The sequence below is a fragment of the Thalassophryne amazonica genome, chromosome 10, assembly GCF_902500255.1.
Source record: "Thalassophryne amazonica chromosome 10, fThaAma1.1, whole genome shotgun sequence".
Taxonomy (NCBI): Eukaryota; Metazoa; Chordata; class Actinopteri; order Batrachoidiformes; family Batrachoididae; genus Thalassophryne; species Thalassophryne amazonica.
The window spans coordinates 36,496,806-36,518,990 of NC_047112.1; the positions used below are offsets into that span (position 1 = coordinate 36,496,806).

Sequence of the window (22,185 nt, forward strand, 5' to 3'; positions counted from 1 at the left end):
GTGCTCTAGTTTTGTTGTGTTTTGAGCATTTCAAGACATTGTGTTGTTTTCTCACTTTGTTGTTTCATTTAATATTTCAGATGTCTCAAAACAGTGAAGTGCTTTCTGGAAGTATTGTTTTATTTATGATTCAAAGCATTTAAAAAGGTCTTAAATGGAGATCTATAAGGTTGGAAGGTAAATGTCACTGCAATGCTCAAACTGAATCACTGTGAATGGCTTGACACTGAGATGCTCCGTGGGAATTCAGAGCAGTGATGGAGTTTGAAATATTGGCGTAAATTGTGATCATGCTCTTAATGTGCATAGAGTTGACCAAGACTGTCCTTTTTATCTGTGAAATATTGCAAATATTAGACCAATTTTGTCTACGATTAATGCCAAGGTTTTGATTCATGCCTGTACTTCATCCAGAAATGATTGCTGTAAGGTATTATTTTTGGGTCTGCAACTTAAAAATATCAGAAGTCTTCAGATGATTCAAAATACAGCTGCTTCATTTTTGACAGTAACTTGAAAATTTAATCTTATTTACCCCGGTGCTGGCTTCACTTTGCTGGCTGCCTGTTTGTGCGAAGGCGGATTTTAATGTTCTGTTATTTACATACATTGTAATGTACTGAATGGCAATGTGCTGTCTTACATGGTTGATCTGGTTGAGCCGTATGTGCCGACACATGCACTGTATGTTGCTGAGGCGAGGAAGAAAACAACAAGTTGTCCAGGTTTTTCATTTTAAGCCTTCCGTAGAAGTGAGGTCAGTTGAGTCCTGACTGAGGTTTTGACCACTATTTAAGACTTAACTGTTCTTGGCTGCATATAATTAATGGTGTTGAGTGATTTTGCATTTTAATGTTTTAAATTAATTTTATTTCTATGCTAGTTTTGCTCTTGTTTGAAAATACAGGGTGTTTTAGAGCATTAATGGACTACAGCATTCATAATCATCAGTGCATTTTTGCAGTGGTTTCCAACCCTACTAGTACCTAAGAAAGGCTTGATGTGTTTTCATGAGCTTAGGATGGGTCCTTCGTAACTACAGTAGATGGGACCCCTCATACAAGCCGCCATATTAACGCAATAAGCCATTGCATTTTGTAGTGTGGCTAGAAGACAAAAAAAAAGAGAAAAAAGTAGTTGCTTTACGACACACTGTCCACTGGTTGCTAATACAAGCTACAAGTTTGAGAACCCTTATATATATATATATATATATATACGAGGGCTGTCAATAAAGTTACGGTCCTTTTTATTTTTTTCAAAAACTATATGGATTTCATTCATATGTTTTTACGTCAGACATGCTTGAACCCTCGTGCGCATGCGTGAGTTTTTCCACGCCTGTCGGTGACGTCATTCGCCTGTGAGCACTCCTTGTGGGAGGAGTCGTCCAGCCCCTCGTCGGAATTCCTTTGTCTGAGAAGTTGCTGAGAGACTGACGCTTTGTTTGATCAAAATTTTTTCTAAACCTGTGAGACACATCGAAGTGGACACAGTTCGAAAAATTAAGCTGGTTTTCAGTGAAAATTTTAATGGCTGATGAGAGATTTTGAGGTGATTCTGTCGCTTTAAGGGCTTCCCAAGGTGCGAGACGTCGCTCAGCGCTCTCAGCCGCCGTCGTCAGCCTGTTCAAGCTGAAAACCTCCACATTTCAGGTTCTATTGATCCAGGACGTCGTGAGAGAACAGAGAAGTTTCAGAAGAAGTCGGTTTCAGCATTTTATCCGGATATTCCACTGTTAAAGGAGATTTTTTTAATGAAAGACATGCGGACGGGTCCGCGCGTCGGGACACAGCCGACGCGACACTCCGCCACAGGAAAAACACCTCTGTTGAAAGCCTTAAGGACAAGTTGGAACATGTCCTGCCTGTTAAACAATTTCTCATATACTCACTCCACTGAAAGCCATCAAAAGCCGCCTGGATTTTACAAATGGTTATCAACACGGAGGTGTTTTTCCTGTGCCGCCGCACCGCGTCGGCTGCGTCCCGATGTGCGGCTCCGTCCGCACGTCTTTCATTAAAAAAATCTCCTTTAACAGTGGAATATCCGGATAAAATGCTGAAACCGACTTCTTCTGAAACTTCTGTTCTCTCACGACGTCCTGGATCAATAGAGCCTGAAATGTGGAGGTTTTCAGCTTGAACAGGCTGACGACGGCGGCTGAGAGCGCTGAGCGACGTCTCGCACTGTGGGAAGTCCTTAAAGCGACAGAATCACCTCAAAATCTCTCATCAGCCGTTAAAATTTTCACTGAAAACCAGCTTAATTTTTCGAACCGTGTCCACTTCGATGTGTCTCACAGGTTTAGAAAAAAGTTTGATCAAACAACGCGCCAGTCTCTCAGCAACTTCTCAGACAAAGGAATTCCGACGAGGGGCTGGACGACTCCTCCCACAAGGAGTGCTCACAGGCGAATGACGTCACCGACAGGCGTGGAAAAACTCACGCATGCGCACGAGGGTTCAAGCATGTCTGACGTAAAAACATATGAATGAAATCCATATAGTTTTTGAAAAAAATAAAAAGGACCGTTACTTTATTGACAGCCCTCGTATATAACAACACTCAATAAGTGTTTGGGAACTGAGGACACTAATTGCTGAAGGTTTGTAGATGGAATTCTTTCCCATTCTTGCTTGATGTACGCCTTCAGTTGGTCAACAGTCCAGGGTCTCTGTTGTCGTATTTTGCGCTTCATAATGCGCCACACATTTTCAATGGGCGACAGGTCTGGACTGCAGGCAGGCCAGTCTAGTACCCACACTCTTTTATTACGAAGCCACACTGTTGTAACACGTGCAGAATGTGGCTTGGCATTGTCTTGCTGAAATAAGCAGGGACGTCCCTGAAAAAGACGTTGCTTAGATAGCAGCGTGTGTTGCTCCAAAACCTGGATGTACCTTTCAGCATTGATGGTGCCATCACAGATGTGTAAGTTGCCCATGTCATGGGCACTAACACACCCCATACCATCACAGATGCTGGCTTTTGAACTTAGTGGTGGTAACAATCTGGATGGTCTTTTTCCTCTTTTGTCTGGAGGACACAACGTCCATGATTTCCAAACACAATTTGAAATGTGGACTCATTAGACCACAGCATACTTTTCCACTCTGTCCATTTCAAATGAGCTTCGGCCCAGAGAAGGCGGCGGCGTTTCTGGATGTTGTTGATGTATGGCTTTCGCTTTGCATGGTAGAGTTTAACTTGCACTTGTAGATGTAATGACAAACTGTGTTAACTGACAGTGGTTTTTTGAAGTGTTCCTGAGCCCACGCAGTAAGATCCTTTACACGATGTTGGTTTTTAATGCAGTGCCGTCTGAGGGATCGAAGGTCACGGACATTCAATGTTGGTTTTCGGCCTTGCTGCTTACGTGTAGAAAGTTCTCCAGATTCTCTGAATTTTCTGATTATATTATGGACTGTAGATGATGGAATCCCTAAATTCTTTGCATTTGAACATTGAGAAACATTATTCTTAAACTGTTGGACTATTTTTTCATGCAATTATTCACAAAATGGTGATCCTCACCCCATCTTTGCTTGTGAATGGCTGAGACTTTTGGGGATGCTCCTTTCATACCCAATCATGAGTGTCCTCAGTTCCCAAACACTTACTGAGTGTTGTTAGAAGTAAAGGTGATGTAACACAGTGGTTAACATACCACTGTCCCAGCTTTTTTGAAGCGTGTTGCAGGCATCCATTTCAAAATGAGCAAATATTTACACAAAAGCAAAAACGTTTATCAGTTTAAACATTAAATATCTTGTCTTGGTGGTGTATTCAATTCAATATAGGTTGAAGAGGATTTGCAAATTATTGTATTCTGTTTTTAAATTTACATTTTACACAACGTCCCAACTTCATTGGAATTGGGGTTGTACAGTTGTGCTCATACGTTTACATACCTTGCCAGAATTTTTGATTCTTTTGGGCATTTTTTGGAGAATATAAATGATAACACAACAACGTTTTTTCAGTCATGGTTAGTGGTGGGGTGAAGCCATTTATTGTCAAACAACTGTGTTTACTCTTTTTAAATCATAATGACAACAGAAACTACCCAAATGACCTTGACCAAAAGTTTACATACCCAGTTCCTATTGTATTGTGTATTGCCCCCTTTAACATCAATGACAGCTTGGAGTCTTTTGTGGTAGTTGTGGATGAGGCTCTTTATGTTCTCTGATGGTAAAGCTGCCCATTTTTCTTGGCAAAAAGCCTCCAGTTCCTGTAAATTCCTGGGCTGTCTTGCATGAACTGCACATTTGAGCTCTCCCCAGAGTGGCTCAATGATATTGAGGTCAGGAGACTGAGATGGCCACTCCAGAACCTTCACTGTATTCTGCTGTAGTCAATAACAGGTCGACTTGGCCTTGTGTTTTGGATCGTTGGCATGCATGAACGTCCAAGTATGTCCCATGCACAGCTTCTGGGCTGATTAGTGCAAATTTTCCTCTAGTATTTTCTGATAACATGCTGCATTCATCCTGCCATCAATTTTGACCACGTTTCCTGTGGCTTTGTAGCTCACACATGCTCAAAACATCAGCTATCCACCTCCATGCTTCACAGTAGGAATGGTGTACCTTTCATCATAGGCCTTGCTGACTCCTCTCCAAATGTAATGTTTTTGGTTATGGCCAAAAAGTTAAATTTTGGTCTCATCACTCCAATGACTTTGTTCTCTGTGTTGTTTGGTGTATTGTAAGTGGGATACTTTGTGGCATTTGCATAGTAATGGCTTTCTTCTGGTGACTCGACCATGCAGCCAATTTTTCTTCAAGTGCCTCCTTATTGTGCATCTTGAAACAGCCACACCAGAGAGTCCTGTATTTCAGCTGAAGTTATTTGTGGGTTTTCTTAGGTTGTTGGATATCTTTTTTATATCCATTTCCTGTTTTATACAGTTCAATTACCTTTTCCCACAGATCCTTTGACAATTCTACAGGTGAGGATGCTTACTTTTATTAGCCATTCAAACCTGCTTGTGTCAACTTGTGTGCATGTTATCAGGCCAAACTCAACAGGGTATGTAAACTTTTGGCCAGGGTCATTTGGACAGTTTCTGTTGTCAAACAACTGTGTTTATTCCTTTTAAATCATAATGACAATAAATGGCTTCACACAACTGATAACCATGAGTGGAAAAAAAAAGGTTTTGTGTTATCATACATTAGGGGAGTCAATCATCAGATGCAGGACCTCTGAACTTTTAATATTTTAATATTCAATTACTCAAAAACTTACTATCACACAGATATCATTCAAATATGTACAACCCCAATTCCAATCACATTGGAACGTTGTGAAAAATGTAAATAAAAACAGAATATAATGATTTGCAAATCCTCTTCAACCTATATTCAATGGTACATAGGGTTTAAGCCAGTCAGCTAAGTAGGGAGGTGCTCGTCTGTGAAAAATTTTATACCTTAGAACCTTAAAATCTGATCTCACAGAGACCAGAAGGTGGTAAAGAGATGCCAAAATGGGCATAATGTGGTCAAACTTTTTGCTTCCTGCCAAAAGTCTGGAAGCAGGATTTTGAACCAGTTGGAGATCCCTAATGTTGGACTGCGGTAAACCAGAAAATAGAACATTGTAGTAGTCCAATCTAGAAGAAACAAACGCATCAGGGTCTCAGCATCAGCAATAGACAGGATGGGACGAATCTTCTCTATATTTCGCAGGTGGAAGAAAGCAGTCCTCATAATATCACTATTGTGGAGGTCAAAGGACAATGTAGGATCAAAAATTACCCCAAGGTTCCTCACTTTGTCAGTGTGATGTATGACACACAAGCCTAGGCTAAGCGTTAGCTGGTCAAATTGATGTCAATGTCTTACTGGACCAAAAACCATCATTTCAGTTTTATGAGTTTAAAAGTAGGAAATTGCTAGACATTTAGCTTCTTACTGATGCAAGGCAATCTTATAAGGATTTTATGTGGATGAGATTACCAGCGAGGTGACATTCCACATCCCAACAGCCAGGGGCTGTGAGCATGGACCGGGCCGCCGGGCCACCCACCCTCGACTGCCCTCGACCGCCACCCACCCTCGACCGCCCTCGACCGCCACCCAATCCTCTCTGCACCCGACTCCCATGGCCCTCTCTGCAGGTAGTGAACCCCCACAGGAGGGCAGGCCCACGTTGCTTTTTCGGGCTGAGCCCGGCCGGGCCCCATGGGCTAAGGCCTGACCATGAGGCACTCGTGCGTGAGCCCCAACCCCAGGCCTGGCTCCAGGGTGGGACCCCGGCTCCGCCATACTGGGCGACGTCTCGGTCCTTGATGTTTTACTGGTCATGGAGGTTCTGAACTGCCCTTAGTCTGACCCATCACCTAGGACCTGTTTGCCTTGGGAGACCCTACAGGGAGCACAAAGCCCCCGACAACATAGCTCCTAGGATCATCCGGGTACGCAAACTCACCCACCACAATAAGGTGGCAGCTAGAGGGGCTAGAGAGGCTGATTAAACTCCTCACGTCGAAAGGAGTCAGTTGAGGTGGCTCGGGCATCTTTTCCGGATGCCCCCTGGACGCCTCGCTGGAGAGGTGTTCCGGGCACGTCCCATTGGGAGGAGGCCCCGGGGAAGACCCAGGATACGCTGGAGGGACTATATCTCTCAGCTGGCTTGGGAACGCCTTGGGGTTCCCCCGGGAGGAGCTGGGGGAGGTGTGTGTGGATCGGGAGGTCTGGGCAGCTTTGCTTGAGCTGCTGCCCCCGCGACCCGACTCCGGATAAAGCGGAAGAAAATGGATGGATGGATGGATGGATGGAGATTACCAGCAGTTATCGGCATGTATAACTGAGTATCATCAGCATAGCAATGAAAGGTAATCCCAAAATGCCACAATATGTGCCCAAGGGGTTCTCTATAAAGGGAGAAAAGCAGGGGGCCTAAGACGGACCCCTGTTGAACCCCAAATTTCATGTCACTAAGGTTAGAGGTCGTGTTACTGTACAAAACACAGTGAGAACAGCGGGTCAGGTATAATGTCAACCATGCAAGGGCACTCCCAGTAATCCTAAAATGATTCTCCAGCCTATCGAGTAGAATATGATGATCCACGGTATCAAATGGTATCTGTGCTTGTGTTTAAATAGTTTATTCGTGTAATTGTGCCGAACAAAAACCAGCGCAGACACATTTGGGCATGTGCGCATTCAAATATGTTATTATTATTATTATTAATGTCTTTTTTTACATTTTTCTTGATGGTGAGCTACAGAGCTTCTTAACAGGCTTCCTGTGTTCAGTATTTGTCAATAAATGCGTGTGTAAGTTGTGAATGTCACACTGTCAGCGGAGGCGTTCCGCACCTTTTTAAAGTCAGTGTGTGCATGCTGTGCTGCGTGTTGGCCTCACACACTCACGCACCATAACATTTTTCCAGTTTCATGATTAATCTCTCTAACAGTGTACTGAATAAACTGTCCCTGCGTGTCTCACGAAATTTCCAGTCATCTATAGTATAATTTATTTTCTGTGTTCATGTGTTGTCTGATGTGACAGCGTGGGGAATCCCTGCTCCAAGGGCCTATTTACATGGAATTGCATATTTAATTAGGGCGTGGCCAAGGAGGAGTTTGGTTCCACGCTCAATTCTACGTTCAGTGGGCTGTACAAATGGAACGTGCGTGAATTCATGCCTACGCACACTTTCATACATCTGAATATATTTGTGCTTGCACCAGATTCAGTAGAAAGTCCATGCAAGTTTTTACATGAGGCCCCTGGTCTCTATTGTTAATATTTTCTCAGGAAAATTATATGATGCATTTTTGGGAACTCGTGGCTAACAGTCCCCACACCACCAGTAGCAGCAGGGCACACCCTAGCCTGCTGCAGCTTCTACTACCCCTGCCTGTGTTATACATTTGTACCTCCTAATGATGGGAACAGAGCTTGTTTCAACGCAGTCTCACAGCATGTTGTGATTCAGCAGCATAAAATATACATTCATCTATTGGTTCATGATATTGTCACGAAAAGTGCCTCATTTTCGTCACGGCAGCACAAATCCATTCTAATACATTCTGTGATGCCTGCACAAAATTAAAATTGAAGCGGGGGGGGGGGGGGGGGGGTGGTGTGGTGGTTATGTTAGGGTTGGGGATAGGAGTAGGGTTAGTAATAGTGAGTTAAAAAAAATCCCTGTCATGTAAATTTGAATCATTTTGTGATGGGAGCACGAAAAAAAAAACCTGAGACTGGGCTGTGTTTATCACAAGAAAAGTCAGGTGAGCGCGAATGCCCGTTGAAACAGAAGTAAAAACATGAAGGGAGACAAAGCTGTGACTGGCGATGGGGTAACACAACCTGCAACCTTATCACTAGATGATGCTAGATCTTTCACATTGTTGCTTTAATAACTTTTTAATAATTTTAGGTTTTATTCTTTTATTATTGTATGTTTTATTGTTCTTTTATTGTAACTGATTTTGTGAATCACTTCAGATAGTATGAAAGTGCTCCATGACTTAAAGTATTACCACTTATTAGTGCATTCCCTGGAGGTTACCATTGCTTTGCATGGATGCTTATACTCTATAATTTCTTGCCAAAGGCGGGCCAATAATGTTATTGTCCACTCACTACTTTGGTAGTTTGGCCAAGTGGTTGTGTTTGGCCAAGTGGCTTGTTTCCAGTATGGAAGGTTGCTGGTTCAAAGCCACCCCTGCCCATTCTCCATGTAATGTGGAGTTGCGTCAGGAAGAGCATTTGGTGTAAATCTTGTGCCAAATCAACATGCAGATTCACCTTGTGGCGACCCCAAGGGAGAGGCCAAAGGGACTTATGAACATTGTGGTATTGTAATACAACGTGGCGCCCTTCCAAGATGGCGCCACGTGAAGGTGCCCTGGTATTCTGGTGCTCCCTGTTTTGTCTGTTTTTATGCGTAAATCGTGTTTCATCGTGCTCCTACACCCGCGAGGAGCTTCTAAACATCAGATCATCAACACCCACGGACATTACGCCAGTTCTTTTAGTGCCTGCAGCTGAACTGGTTCACTTTTTGGCCAAAAGAGTGAGACGCCGGCAGAGAGGAAAACGAGCTGGAGCTCTCGTGCGCCTCAGACAAAGGGGCACACGCACGCCCCTACCTGGGATATTTCTCTCCAACGTCCGCTCACTCCCTACCTGGGATATTTCTCTCCAACGTCCGCTCACTCGGCAACAAGATGGATGAGCTGGCACTGCTGATGAAGAAGAATAGAGATTTCTCCTCATCTTGTGTACTGTGCTTCACAGAGACGTGGTTAAATGCACAGACACCGGACTGCGCGCTCCAACTAGAGGGATTCCAACTTCTCTGAGCAGACAGAGACCGAGCACTCTCCGGTGGAAAAACAAGAGGTGGAGGACTCTGCTTCTATATCAACAACGCCTGGTGCTCCGATGTGACTGTGATCTCCCAACACTGCTCTCCCTCTCTGGAATATCTCCTCATAAACTGCAGACCGTTCTACTCTCCACGTGAGTTTAACTCCTTCAAACTTTGCTCCGTATATATTCCACTGAGCGCGGACGTGCACAAGGCCGAGCGCGCGCTCGCGGATCAGATTCTGAGCGTGGTGAGAGACTTTCCGGACTCCCTTGTTATAATTCTCAGGGAATCTCAGTCAGGAATTGCCAAAATACAGTTTGTTAAATGCCCGACCAGAGAAGGGAGCACATTAGATCATTGTTACACGACAGTGAGTGGTGCCTACCGCGTGGTGGCCCGTGCAGCTTTGGGACTCTCAGACCACATGATGGTCCACTTGATCCCCGCATACAGAAAGAGACTAAAACTCTCTAAACCTGTTGTGAGGACATCTAAAGTGTGGAGCAATGAAGCTGTAGAGGAGCTACGTGTGTGCTTGGGCGCTACGGATTGGGACATGTTTGAGGCTTCAACAGACAGTCTAGATGACTACACGGACACTGTGATGTCATATATTCATTTCTGTGAAGACAGCATCATCCCACAGTGCACCAGGGTGAGATATAACAATGACAAGCCCTGGTTCACACCTAAACTCCAGCAGCTCCGTCAGCAGAAAGAGGTGGCTTTCAGAGAAGGAGACAGAGACAGCTATAGAGGTGCAAAGTACAGATTTAGCAAGGAGGTGGCAAAGGCTAAATCCATGTACAGTTCACGTCTGCAGCAAAGGTTCTCTGCCAACGACTCGGCCTCTGTGTGGAGGGGGTTGAAAGAGATCACCAACTACAAGCCCAAAGCACCTCGTTCTATTGACGATCTGAAGCTGGTCAACGACCTTAATGTCTTCTATTCATGTTTTGAAGACAAGGACTCACACCTCCCCACCCCCCACACAACTGGATATTCAAACACTCTGGACCTCCCCCCTCTCACCGCTGCCCTCCCCCTCCCCCTGCTGCCCTCTCGGTCCAAGAGGATGACGTGAGGAGACATTTCAAAAGGCTGAATCCACATAAGGCCCCGGGCCCAGACTGTGTCTCTCCTGCCACCCTGAGACACTGTGCTGATGAGCTGGCCCCAGTCTTCACGGGGATCTTCAACACCTCCCTGGAGTCATGCCATGTTCCAGTCTGTTTCAAGTCCTCCATCATAGTTCCAGTCCCCAAAAAACCACACGTCACTGGACTTAATGACTACCATCCTGTGGCTCTCACGTCTGTAGCCATGAAGACCTTCGAACACCTGGTTTTATCCCACCTGAAGTCCATCACCAACCCCCTCCTGGACCCCCTGCAGTTTGCCTACAGAGCCAACAGGTCTGTAGATGATGCCATAAACCTGGTCCTGCACTCCATCCTGCAGCACCTGGACTCCCTAGGAACCTACGCTAGGATCCTGTTTGTGGACTTCAGCTCTGCATTCAACACCATCCTTCCGGCTTTGATCCAGGACAAGCTTTCTCTGCTGCACGTGCCCGACTCCACCTGCAGGTGGATCACAGACTTCCTGACGGACCGGAGTCAGTGTGTGAGGCTGGGAAAGAATGTCTCAAACACTTGGGCTCTCAGCACAGGATCTCCACATGGCTGTGTCCTTTCCCCTCTGCTCTTCTCCCTCTACACTAACTGCTGCACCTCCAGCCACGACTCCGTAAAGCTCATCAAGTTTGCGGACGACACCACCCTCATCGGACTCATTTCGGATGGGGATGAGTCTGCCTACAGGAGGGAGGTGGACTGGCTGGTGACCTGGTGCAGCAGCAACAACTTGGAGCTCAACGCCCAGAAAACAGTGGAGATGATCGTGGACTTCAGGAAAGCCACAGCCCCCCCGCCCTTCCTCGCCCTCACCAACAGCCCCATCACCACTGTGGACTGTCACCACTTCCTCGGCACCACCATCACCCAGGACCTCAAGTGGGAGTCAACCATCAGCTCCCTCATCAAGAAGGCCCAGCAGAGGATGTACTTCCTGCGGCAGCTGAAGAAGGCCAAGCTGCCTGTCTAGCTGATGGTGCAGTCCTACACGGCCATCATCGAGTCCATCCTCTGCTCCTCCATCACGGTGTGGTACGCCGGGGCCACAGCCAGGGACAGACACAGACTGCAGCGCATTGTGGCCTCTGCTGAGAAGGTGATCGGCTGTAGCCTTCCATCTCTCCACGACCTGCACGTCTCCAGGACTCTGGGCCGAGCAGGTCGGATCACAGCTGACCCTTCTCACCTTGCACACGGTCTATTCGAACCACTCCCCTCGGGCAGGAGGTTACGGTCCATCCGGACCAGAACCTCCGCCATAAGAACAGTTTCTTCCCCTCTGCCGTTAGACTCATGAACAACTCATAACTCAGTCACCTTAACCTTAACTCTGTCACTTTATCATTTTATCATGGGTCACTTTAGACAAATGTACTTTGGTTTTTAATTGCACTCCTCCCACTGCACTGTTTTTCTGTTGCACACAGCCTTTCATATTTCATATTTTATCTTATATTTTATCTTATTTTAGCACATATTTTATATTTTATCTTAGCATTTTATATTGCTTTATGCTTAATGTTGCACCATTATATCAAAGCAAATTCCTAGTCTGTGAATCCTGTTCATTGGCAATGGCAATAAACTTCTTCTGATTCTGATTCTGTACACCATTCAGCAGCAGCATCCGCCATACCTCCCCTCAGACCTCCTACCTCAGGATTTGTGAAGGCAGCGTGATTTCAGCGTGATGCACATTGACTGGCTACTCGAACAAAATAATCCAAGGTGGCGGAATACGCTCTCAGACAGCTGTATTTCTGTAAACATTTGTTTGGCATTTTTTCTTATGTTTTGTAAAGGTGAGCAAAATCTAAAATTTAAATCTCACCTTTGAAGTGATTTACAAGACATCTTACAGGGATGTTAGCAAGCTAACTAGTGATACAGGAATCAGTTGAACTTTGGTTCCATCAAGCCTGGAGGAAAGACTCATGGTAACAGAATGTTCTTTGTTTGATGAGTGATAACAGATATGGTTTGTATGTGTAATAATAAAAATAATAACATGATTTTAAGCCTGGGGCTGCTAATGAGATGGAGGGCTGCTAACCATACATGGAGAGGCAATGATCCACCAGAGCGTCTTCCAAAATCATGTTATTGTATTTTTGTTATTATGGAACAATTTGTTAATTTGGTTCAAAGTATCAGACACTCTGATTTCTGCCATCACTGAGTGGAATATTTTAGGAGAGGCTGAAACAAAACAAACAAATCACACCCCCTGAACTGGACCTATGGCACGCACAGATGAAAACATGTAAAACCTGCAAAATAACACATTCACGAGTTACAGCAAAGCCAACCGGCTGCATCTAATAAAATAATGTGCAAGGTCGCAAGAGGTCCTGAGAGCACACTGACGTGCTTGTTTCCATTAAAGGGAGGGAAAAGTTCTTGGGATATGCTGTCAATGTCTGTGAGTTACAGCGTGCCCACTGTATCAAATGAACCCTACGCTGCAGATACCAACTGGAATTTAAATTCTTTCCAGTGCTTTCCTGCTCGGAATCTATAAATGGTAAATGGATGGCATTTATTTTGCACTTTTATCCAAAGCGCTTTACAGAAATGCCTCACATTCACACACGCAGTCACACAGGAGCTTCCATGCAAGGTGCTAACCTGCACATCAGGAGCAATTTGTGGTTCTGTGTCTTGCTCAAAGTGACTTTGATGCACGGAGGAGTGAGGACTGAACCACCAACCTTCTCTGAATGTCATTCATTTAATATGTACACTCAAAAATGGTTCATTGGATGAACTCAATTCAATTATGTGCAGGATTTCCATCTAATAAATATATGTAGCCCCAACTCCAATAAAGCACATCCATACAAGATAATGTAATTTAATTTAGTTGGGACTACATATATTTATTAGATGGAATCCAATCCAATTAGTCAGTTTTTTAGTGTATCATTCAAACAAATGACTCACTGGATGAACTCAATTCAATTATGGGCAGGATTTCCATCTAATAAATAAATGTAGTCCCAACTAAATTAAATTAAATTATCTCGTGCGGATGTGCTTTATTTGAGTTGGGGCTACTTATATTTATCAGATGGAAATTCTGTTCATAATGGAATTGAGTTACTCTAATGCATCAGTTTTTTTAGTGTAGTAACACATGCCGCAATAGATTATGGTTGTTACAGAACATAGTAAATGCATCTAAGTGAGCACTTTAAATTTGTGAAGCGCCGTAAACGTCCAAAACCTTGAACATGATATGATGAGCATGGATCTCTTACTTACCGTGGTGACACTGGGCCAGTGGAACCTGTTTGATGCCTGTACCATTCCTACAGGCAAATACTTCCATCTGACACTGGTTCTGGTACAGCTGTCCATCTGACCCACAAACGGGTTCCCCATCATACCCGCAGTCCCTATAACATGTGCAACGCTCAAACTGCTCCTCCTCCAGACAGCCAAACACATTGTTGCATTGGTTCCCCTGCACAAAACCTGCAGCAGAGACACATTTTACACACACTGATTGACGTGAGGGGTCACTGAATCACTAAATGCCTTGCAAAAAGTCTCACCTATCCACTGATTGGCTGAGCTCTCCACCTCATTGCACGTAGGGCCATCGCACAGCTCCCGTGCTAGCGGACTGCTCTCACTAACGTTGTAAAACCGGGTGGCCTCGAATGCTGCAAAAAAAAAGAACAGACCCACAATGTTGACACACACAAAGACAGCAATCGCCAATGCTTTCAAACTTCCAAATTTTAATCTTCCACAACAATGAACAACGTGCACTGTTTTCAGACATTGCACTCAAAAAATTACTCTTTGGATGAACTCAATTCAATTATGTGCAGGATTTCCAGCTAATAAATATATGTAGCCCCAACTAAATTAAATGATCTTGCATGGATGTGCTTTAGTTGATCTGGGGCTACATATAATTAATAGATGGAAACCCTACACATAATTGAATCGATAGTAGAGAAGCTTGAATCTTTGACTGGACTGGGTTGCTTGACGCGAGGACATTTCGCTTCAAATCGCAGAAGCTTCCTCAGCTAAAATTCTTGCTCTGGTAGTCTGACTTCTGTCTTGACTATTGTAGAGAAGAATAAACAGAAGCCACAAAAGCTGGAGTTTTAAACCTAACCAGACACCTCCTACCGAGAGGCAGACTGCTAGCTCTAATTAGCATCTATTGTGCTCTAGTTAGCACCCTACTAATGACAGGGCAGCTGTCCCTCCTAATGATGGGACGGACCCTCTCCTGATGGCTCCCTTGATGACTCTCCTGATGACGTGAATGACTCATTATCATGAACACAAGACTAAAACTGCTTTGACCTAAGTACTCCATTGTAAACAGGGGACAAAGCGTGTCTCAGACCCCCTCCCTGGTTAAGGCTGGGTTCCAACTGTTTCACACAGAATGCCTCCTTGACCCCTCTCTCAAACCATTTCTTCTCTCTGGCTAAGATTTTAACTTCCTTGTCCTCAAACGTGTGGTTAGTGTCTTTAAGGTGGAGATGAGCTGCAGACTGAGGTCCACTGGCGCCCTCTCTGTGGTGCTGGTATAGCCTTTTGTGTAAAGGTTGCTTAGTCTCACCTATGTAGCGTTCGTTACAGTTTTCCTGACATCTGATAGAACTACATTGCTCTGTTTGCAACTAGGGATCCTGTCCTTAGGCTGAACTAATTTCTGTCTCAAGGTGTTAGCCGGTTTAAAGTAAACTGGGATTTTGTGCTGTCTGAAGATCCTCTGTAGTTTTCCCCTACTCCTGCTAAATAAGGGAGAGACACTCCTCTTCTTCTCGTCTCCGTCTCCTGTCTGTCTGGTCTCTTTGTTCTCTGGGACTTCTGCACTTTGTCCAGGGACCATCGTGGGTACCCACATACTGTGAGGGCTTTCTGGACAAGTTGTTGTTCTTTAGCCCTTCCCTCTGCAGTGGTGGGCACCTGTAGGGCTCTGTGTTGAAGAGTCCTGATCACCCCGAGTTTGTGTTCAAGGGGGTGGTTTGAGCCAAAGAGCAGATATTGGTCAGTGTGAGTGGGTATTCTGTAAACCTGTCTGGCGCTGCCTGTTCTCTCCAATCATAACATCACAGTCCAAGAAGGATAAATGGTTGTTTCTGGCATCCTCACCTGTGAACTTGATATTGGAGTCCACCGAGTTGTGTTCTTTAAAACTCCAGCTATTGTGGCTTCTGTTTATTCTTCCCTACAAGAGTCAAGACAGAAGTCAGACTACCAGAGAAAGAATTTTAGCTGAGGAAGCTTCTGCGATTTGAAGCAAAACATCCTCGCGTCAAGCAACCCAGTCCAGTCAAAGATTCAAGCTTCTCTACTATGGAAACCACCTGGACAACTGAGAGCCTACACAGAAATAATTGAATCAAGTTCATCCAATGCATCAGTTTTTTTGAGTGTGGAAATGTCGTAACGATGCATGCAGCGGAGGTTCACCTGGTTCATAGTAGTCATAGATCTTGACCAGAACAGGCGCCGTCTTGCCTACAATGTATTCCCGGACTGCACGTAAGGCCACGCATGTCATACACTGGCTGGGGATCTAGACAAAATGTGTCATCAATACACCAAAAAAATTTGCTTTCATGAGCAGAGCATGATGGATGAACAACGACAACAAAAAAACTGGATTAAACTCACCTCATCAAAATAAAAGAGCACTTTTTTCCCATTTAACTCATATCTCTTCAGTCCAACGCGCTTGTCCATCAGCAGCTGTTGAGGAAGAAGTAAATCGAGTTTAACAACATTTTGACATGATTTATTGCTAGAATTGGTGCAGGAATTTTGTTTGCTGTACTTGTATTTAATGTTGCTGGTAAAGTAGGGCAATGACCGGTCATAATGGGAAATAATAATTATATAGTTGTAAAATAATACATTTGTTTTACCATTATGCATAATCCATTCATCCATTTTATATATATATATATATATATATATATATATATATATATATATATATATATATACGTGGTCTGTCCATAAATTAACGGTCCTTTTTATTTTTTTTAACAACTATATGGATTTCATTCATATGTTTTTACGTCAGACATGCTTGAACCCTCGTGCGCATGCGTGAGTTTTTCCACGCCTGTCGGTGACATCATTCGCCTGTGAGCACTCCTTGTGGAAGGAGTGGTCCCGCCAAGTTGGGACATGTCTATCTTGGCTTTCAGTGCTTACCAGTCGAGTGAGTATAAAAGAACTTGTGGAGAGCTGGACATGTCCCAACTTGTCCTCTAACACTCCGAAACGGAGGTGTTCCTTTGTCTCGCTTCATCAGCGAATCGGTCGTGACGCGCGAAGCCTCCGCGCAGCTTTCCATGACAAAATCTCTTGTTAAAAGTGAAATCTGCCGGAAAATGGCTGATGTCCAGGTCTTGTGATAACCAGAGAAAGAGCACACGACGGTCTCGTATCCACAGAGCCATCAGCTTAGAAATGATCCAGTGGTTTGTGGTGCAGCGCGGCGCACCGACCGTCCTTAAAGGGGTCCTTAAAGCTGTAGTTAAAGTCCTTATTCTCTGTGAAGCCCGTAAAATTTTCACTGAAAGCCAGATAAATTTTTCGAATGGTTTCTAGGTGCCAGTCTCTAACAGCTTCTGAAAAGATTCTGATGGAAAAAAAGTCCTTTTCATTCCGCCATTTCCAGACAATGAAAATCCGACGAGGGGGCGGGACCACTCCTTCCGCAAGACGTGCTCACAGGCGAATGACGTCACCGACAGGCGTGGAAAAAGTCACGCATGCGCACGAGGGTTCAAGCATGTCTGACGTAAAAAATATATGAATGAAATCCATATAGTTTTTGAAAAAAAATAAAAAGGTACGATACTTTATGGACAGACCTCGTATATATATATATATATATATATAGTTCGGTAAATGTAACTTGACATGAAAGGAAAAATGAGCTTCTATGGACAAATAATGATCAGCACCACAGTGGGGTGGACAGCTCCACCTCAGGCTCTCCATGATTTATTATTCATTGAGGATTAAACATTTTTAAACAAGGAAAAATACAGAGTGTATATATATAAATATAGAGTATATAGAAATTGACTAAGTTCATATGTCCAAGTAAGAAAACTTGACATTTACTTTACTTTTGTTGCACTGCAGTTTTCAGTTGATTGCGATTAATAATTATTAACCAACCAATGACAGAATGAGCTTTTAAATGTCCAAATATCACATTTGTCAGACTTCCATAGACCCATTATATGAATGTGAGGGCAAATAAAACTATGTACGAATGGATAGTTAAAAGAACCACTCCAGGGTCTAAAGGTCTTGTTTTCTCAAGCTATGTTCACTTTCAGGTCTGTGGGTATTTTTTTCTCAAACCCAGATTTGATGATGAGATGGTGTTGGAGAAAGAGAGACCTCCTTCTTTAAAAATCTGGGAAACTTTTCTGATCCTTGTGTGTAGTAACATGACCTCAGCTCTCTTAATTTAATTAATTTATTCATTCATTCATTCATTCATTTTCCACCCCTATTCCAGGTCTAGGTCATGGAGACAGAATGGATTAAAGACTAAAATAATTTTTCTATATTTCCAATATGCCAAGTTCATGAGTGACATGCAAACGTAGCGACTATGACACATTTTGGCACTCCAGACTATGCTGCAACACAATGCAAAATTTGTTGCTTCCTGTTTCCCTGTTACAGCCAGCAGTAAGTGAAATGTGTAAAGCTATATTGCTGACGGCATATTTACTAAAAAGTCCTGTATATACAATAACTTTATGAATGAGAAACGAGGAATCTGCTTACAGCAAATTATTACAAGCCAGCAGAGTTCACGTCCCCATGGAGGGACTTTTCATTCAGTTAAAGGTGGAAGCCTTTGGACAGCAGGGGTTTATGAGGTGTTCAGGCTGAGCTGGCGCCACTGAGACACACAAATGTGACACAATACAATTGGTCTCTGTTTTCATAAAAACATTGTCTGTCTACTTGACAACTAAAAATTGCCAATGAACTCCCAGAGGTCAAATGTTATACACACAGTGTGCTCTGGATCATTAAAAATACCCATTATAATAGGTGATAAGAGTCCATGGCTGTATTAGCTCCTTGTCCTTCGCTGGACTAATCAGTCAATTACAACATCCATCCCTGAAAGCAATGAGGCATGAGTGTAGAAGCCAAGCTTGCCACCATAAATTGAGGAATGTAAGTGGCAGTCAGGCAGGCAACTAGTAAAACTCCAAGGGAGGCCAGCGGGGGGTGTAAACTGAGCTCGTTAGCCAATATACCTCAGGTCAACTTTGATTGACGCTCACCCACCAGTCACTGGCAAAACAGCAATTATGTATTTAACATTTCCCCATGTCACACAAGGACATAGCTGGTTTAGCGGTGGAAGCCTGCAGACTAATAATGCTCTGTAACTGCTTATTAATGAGGATTTTTGATGGGTGGCGCGGGAGCTAACCTCAATCCAAAACTTAAATTTTCCAAAACCTCTCTCTCTTAAAGTGTCATAATCCATTCCACTGATTCATTTATTCAGCCATCCAGCTGACAGAATATGTTGCTCTGTTTTTTACACGCTTGTCTGATTTGAGCTCTATAAGCCCTGATCGAAGCTGATCTTGTCCTCATCCCGATAACTCCACCACGTCTTCACTTTAATACCCATTCATAAGACAGCCACACCACTCAGACGCGTTCGTCTACGCACTTTAACAGGCAACATGTGCTCAGAAACTGACCCCATTTGAAGGATGTCTTCAGAGGAAATGCTTTGCCTGTTTTGTCCCCCACTTTGGGACAACAATGAAGGGAGCACTGGCTAAACACTGGACGTCTTCCTGCTCTGACAAATATTTACATCCAAACATCTCACAATGTACCAAACACATATCATAACTAAATTATGTGTGTGTGTGTGTGTGTGTGTGTGTGTGTGTGTGTGTGTGTGTGTGTGTGTGTGTGTGTGTGTGTGTGTGTGTGTGTGTGTGTGTGTGTGTGTGTTTATGTGAGTAAGCTCCGTGGTGTTTATGTGTTTCTCTGGCTCTGTGGTTTACAAAGAAAATAGCCTGCAACACAAGAGGGAGGAGTCAGATAAATTCCATGACATACTGCCTTCTCATCAAATGGCCTCCAGATGTGGCCCCAGCTGTCTGTTTATCTACCTGCCTTTAATCTCGGCGAGCTACTGGGGAACTGTATGATCTCTAAATGTAAATGGTAAATGGACTGCATTTATATAGCGCTTTTCCATCTGCATCAGACGCTCAAAGCGCTTTACAAATAATGTCTATGAGATATAATACAGAGGCAAAACAAAGTTACTTTTTTGGCTGATCTGGTGCATCAAAGTTCACTATGAACTAATCAAATCATCCTCATTATATACTTCTTTTAAATTTGGTGAGATAGAAGCTGACTAGGAAAGACGAAATCACGTACTCATCTCATATATTAGCCATCCAACCCCACAAATAGGAAGATCGCAGCAATTTATATATCTGTGTTCAAGAGTTTATACATATATAATCAAAATGGTAAATGGACTGTATTTATATAGCGCTTTTCCATCTGCATCAGATGCTCAAAGCTCTTTACTCATCAATGCCTCACATTCACCCCGATGTGAGGGTGCTGCCATGCAAGGTGCTCACTACACACCGGGAGCAATAGGGGATTACAGACCTTGCCCAAGGGCCCTTAGTGATTTTCCAGTCAGGCTGGGATTTGAACCGAGGATCTTCTGGTCTCAAGCCCAATGCCTTAACCACTAGACCATCACCTCCCCCAAATGTCTGGCACTATCGTATGTATTTAAGTGTGAATACGCACCCTCTCTAGACTTTCGATGTCTGCTCGGAAACCGGACAGCATGGGAACTTCTATGACGGCCATGTTGGAAGAGCCAGAATGGAGCCACCTAGAGAGAAAGTACAGGTCAGGATGGAGCTGGAAGCCTTCCCTTCCCAGAAATCTCTTCTTTACTTCTACACTGTGTTCTACCTGGCACAGACTTCTAAAGAAATGTGGATGTCCATTTTGTCCTGGTGGGCTGCCGGGTCATCGTCGTCAATGTGTGCCCGGCGCTTCCGGATTAGCTCAGAGCGGTTGTCAGCACGGCTACGAGAGCGGGGTGCGTTATGACGGGAGGAGGAAGAGGAGGAAGGAGGCTGCGCGTGTCGCTGTTGATAAGGCTCTTTGAGGTCCACTTTGAGCTGGAAGGCTGGCTTGGACACTGGGTCAGGTACATTGTAAGACACACCAATCTGAAGACAGACAGCAGCAGAAAATTAAATAATTTAGGATGACAACCAAGGTATGCACTAACACACGGACAGACCCTGCACCAAATCAACGGAAACGTGAAGCATTTGTGTTGAATCCATTGTTGATGTACTTACCACTGATCATGATGTCTTTCTTTTGATATAGACCCCAGAACAGATCTTAAAATAAGTTTTGAAATATTCCGGCACAGAGTTATGAGTTATTCTCCAATAATTTGTAGTACTAACAAAAGGTTTTGGCCCAATCCACAGCCAAATGTTCCATTGTTTATTTGCAGTTTTAGTTTTCTGTTGAGTTGCATATTTCATATAGCATTTGTCCACATAGAGTGCATCATGTTTTTCTTGTAGTTGCAAGCTTGTTAGCTGGGCTGAAAGGACAGTACATCCAGACAAACCACCCAGACAACAATCTGACATTGCCACAATGATGCAACAAGATTGCATCTATGTTGTAAAAAATGCTGCAGAAGAATGTTGTGGCTACATAAATTGATGTGGTCCTAAATGCTCTGATAGGACATTGTTAAATTAAGTTCAAGTAACATTTCAGGTGCTCATTTCAAAATAATTTTTTTTATTGCTTGTCATCACCAAAATGGATTTGCGTGCTGATTGTGCAAATGTTTTATGCTGGATGCCCTTCCTGGCGTACGTAACTCCACATTACATAGAGAATGGGCAGGGGTGGTCTTGAATGAGGAACCTTCTGTATTAAGTAAGTAAATATTGTTTTGGAATTTGGATTTGTCCTTGAAGTTAATTGTAATATGGTAATAACAATAACAACAATAATAATAATAATAATAATAATACTATAGCTTTTATTGTCATTGTACATATACATACATACATACATTCAATGAAACTTGTCCTCTCCATTTAACCCCATCCTAATTACAGTTAGACACAATCCAACCACTAGGAGCAGTGGGCAGTCACAGTATGGTGCCCAGGGACCAACTCTAGATGTGGAGATGCTGCCTTGGTCAGGGGCAGAGAAAGGAGCAGACCCTAAATAAGCATGTTTTTGGATTGTAGGAAGAAACCCACACAGATACGGAGAGAACATGCAAACTCCACACAGAAAGGGCAGGAAGCCATCAGACAACCTTCCTGCTGTGAGGTATCAGTGTTAACCACAAATCCACTGTTCCACCCACACAGTCAATAAGCACCTGGACAAAACAAAGTTGGACCTTCGTGCAACGTCCTGTTTCTGCCCTTCCGGTTTCATGTGTTTCCATACTTCTGAGTTTGATTGTTTAGAAGTGTATTTAGCCACACTTAAAGTGGTCCTTCATTGGCATTAGGGTTGCCTTGCTCTCTAGTGTTTGTGTTACATTGATTACTTCCAGTGTTTTGACTTCTCATTACAGACTCATTACAGCCTCCTTCAGGAATTTCTGATTTTTGT

General features: G+C 43.7%; 1 protein-coding gene across 1 annotated transcript in view; it reads right to left on the bottom strand.

Moving 5' to 3' along the window:
* cpamd8 (C3 and PZP like alpha-2-macroglobulin domain containing 8) overlaps nt 1-22,185 on the bottom strand; it is a 216,122-nt gene that overhangs the window by 26,625 nt on the left and 167,312 nt on the right. Inside the window, exons 36-41 of the mRNA XM_034179799.1 lie at nt 20,485-20,747; nt 20,314-20,401; nt 16,132-16,206; nt 15,928-16,033; nt 14,037-14,147; nt 13,744-13,956 (exon numbers count right to left, since the gene is read on the bottom strand). Coding sequence (XP_034035690.1) covers nt 13,744-13,956; nt 14,037-14,147; nt 15,928-16,033; nt 16,132-16,206; nt 20,314-20,401; nt 20,485-20,747 — 856 coding nt within the window. The remainder of the gene's footprint in view (nt 1-13,743; nt 13,957-14,036; nt 14,148-15,927; nt 16,034-16,131; nt 16,207-20,313; nt 20,402-20,484; nt 20,748-22,185) is intronic.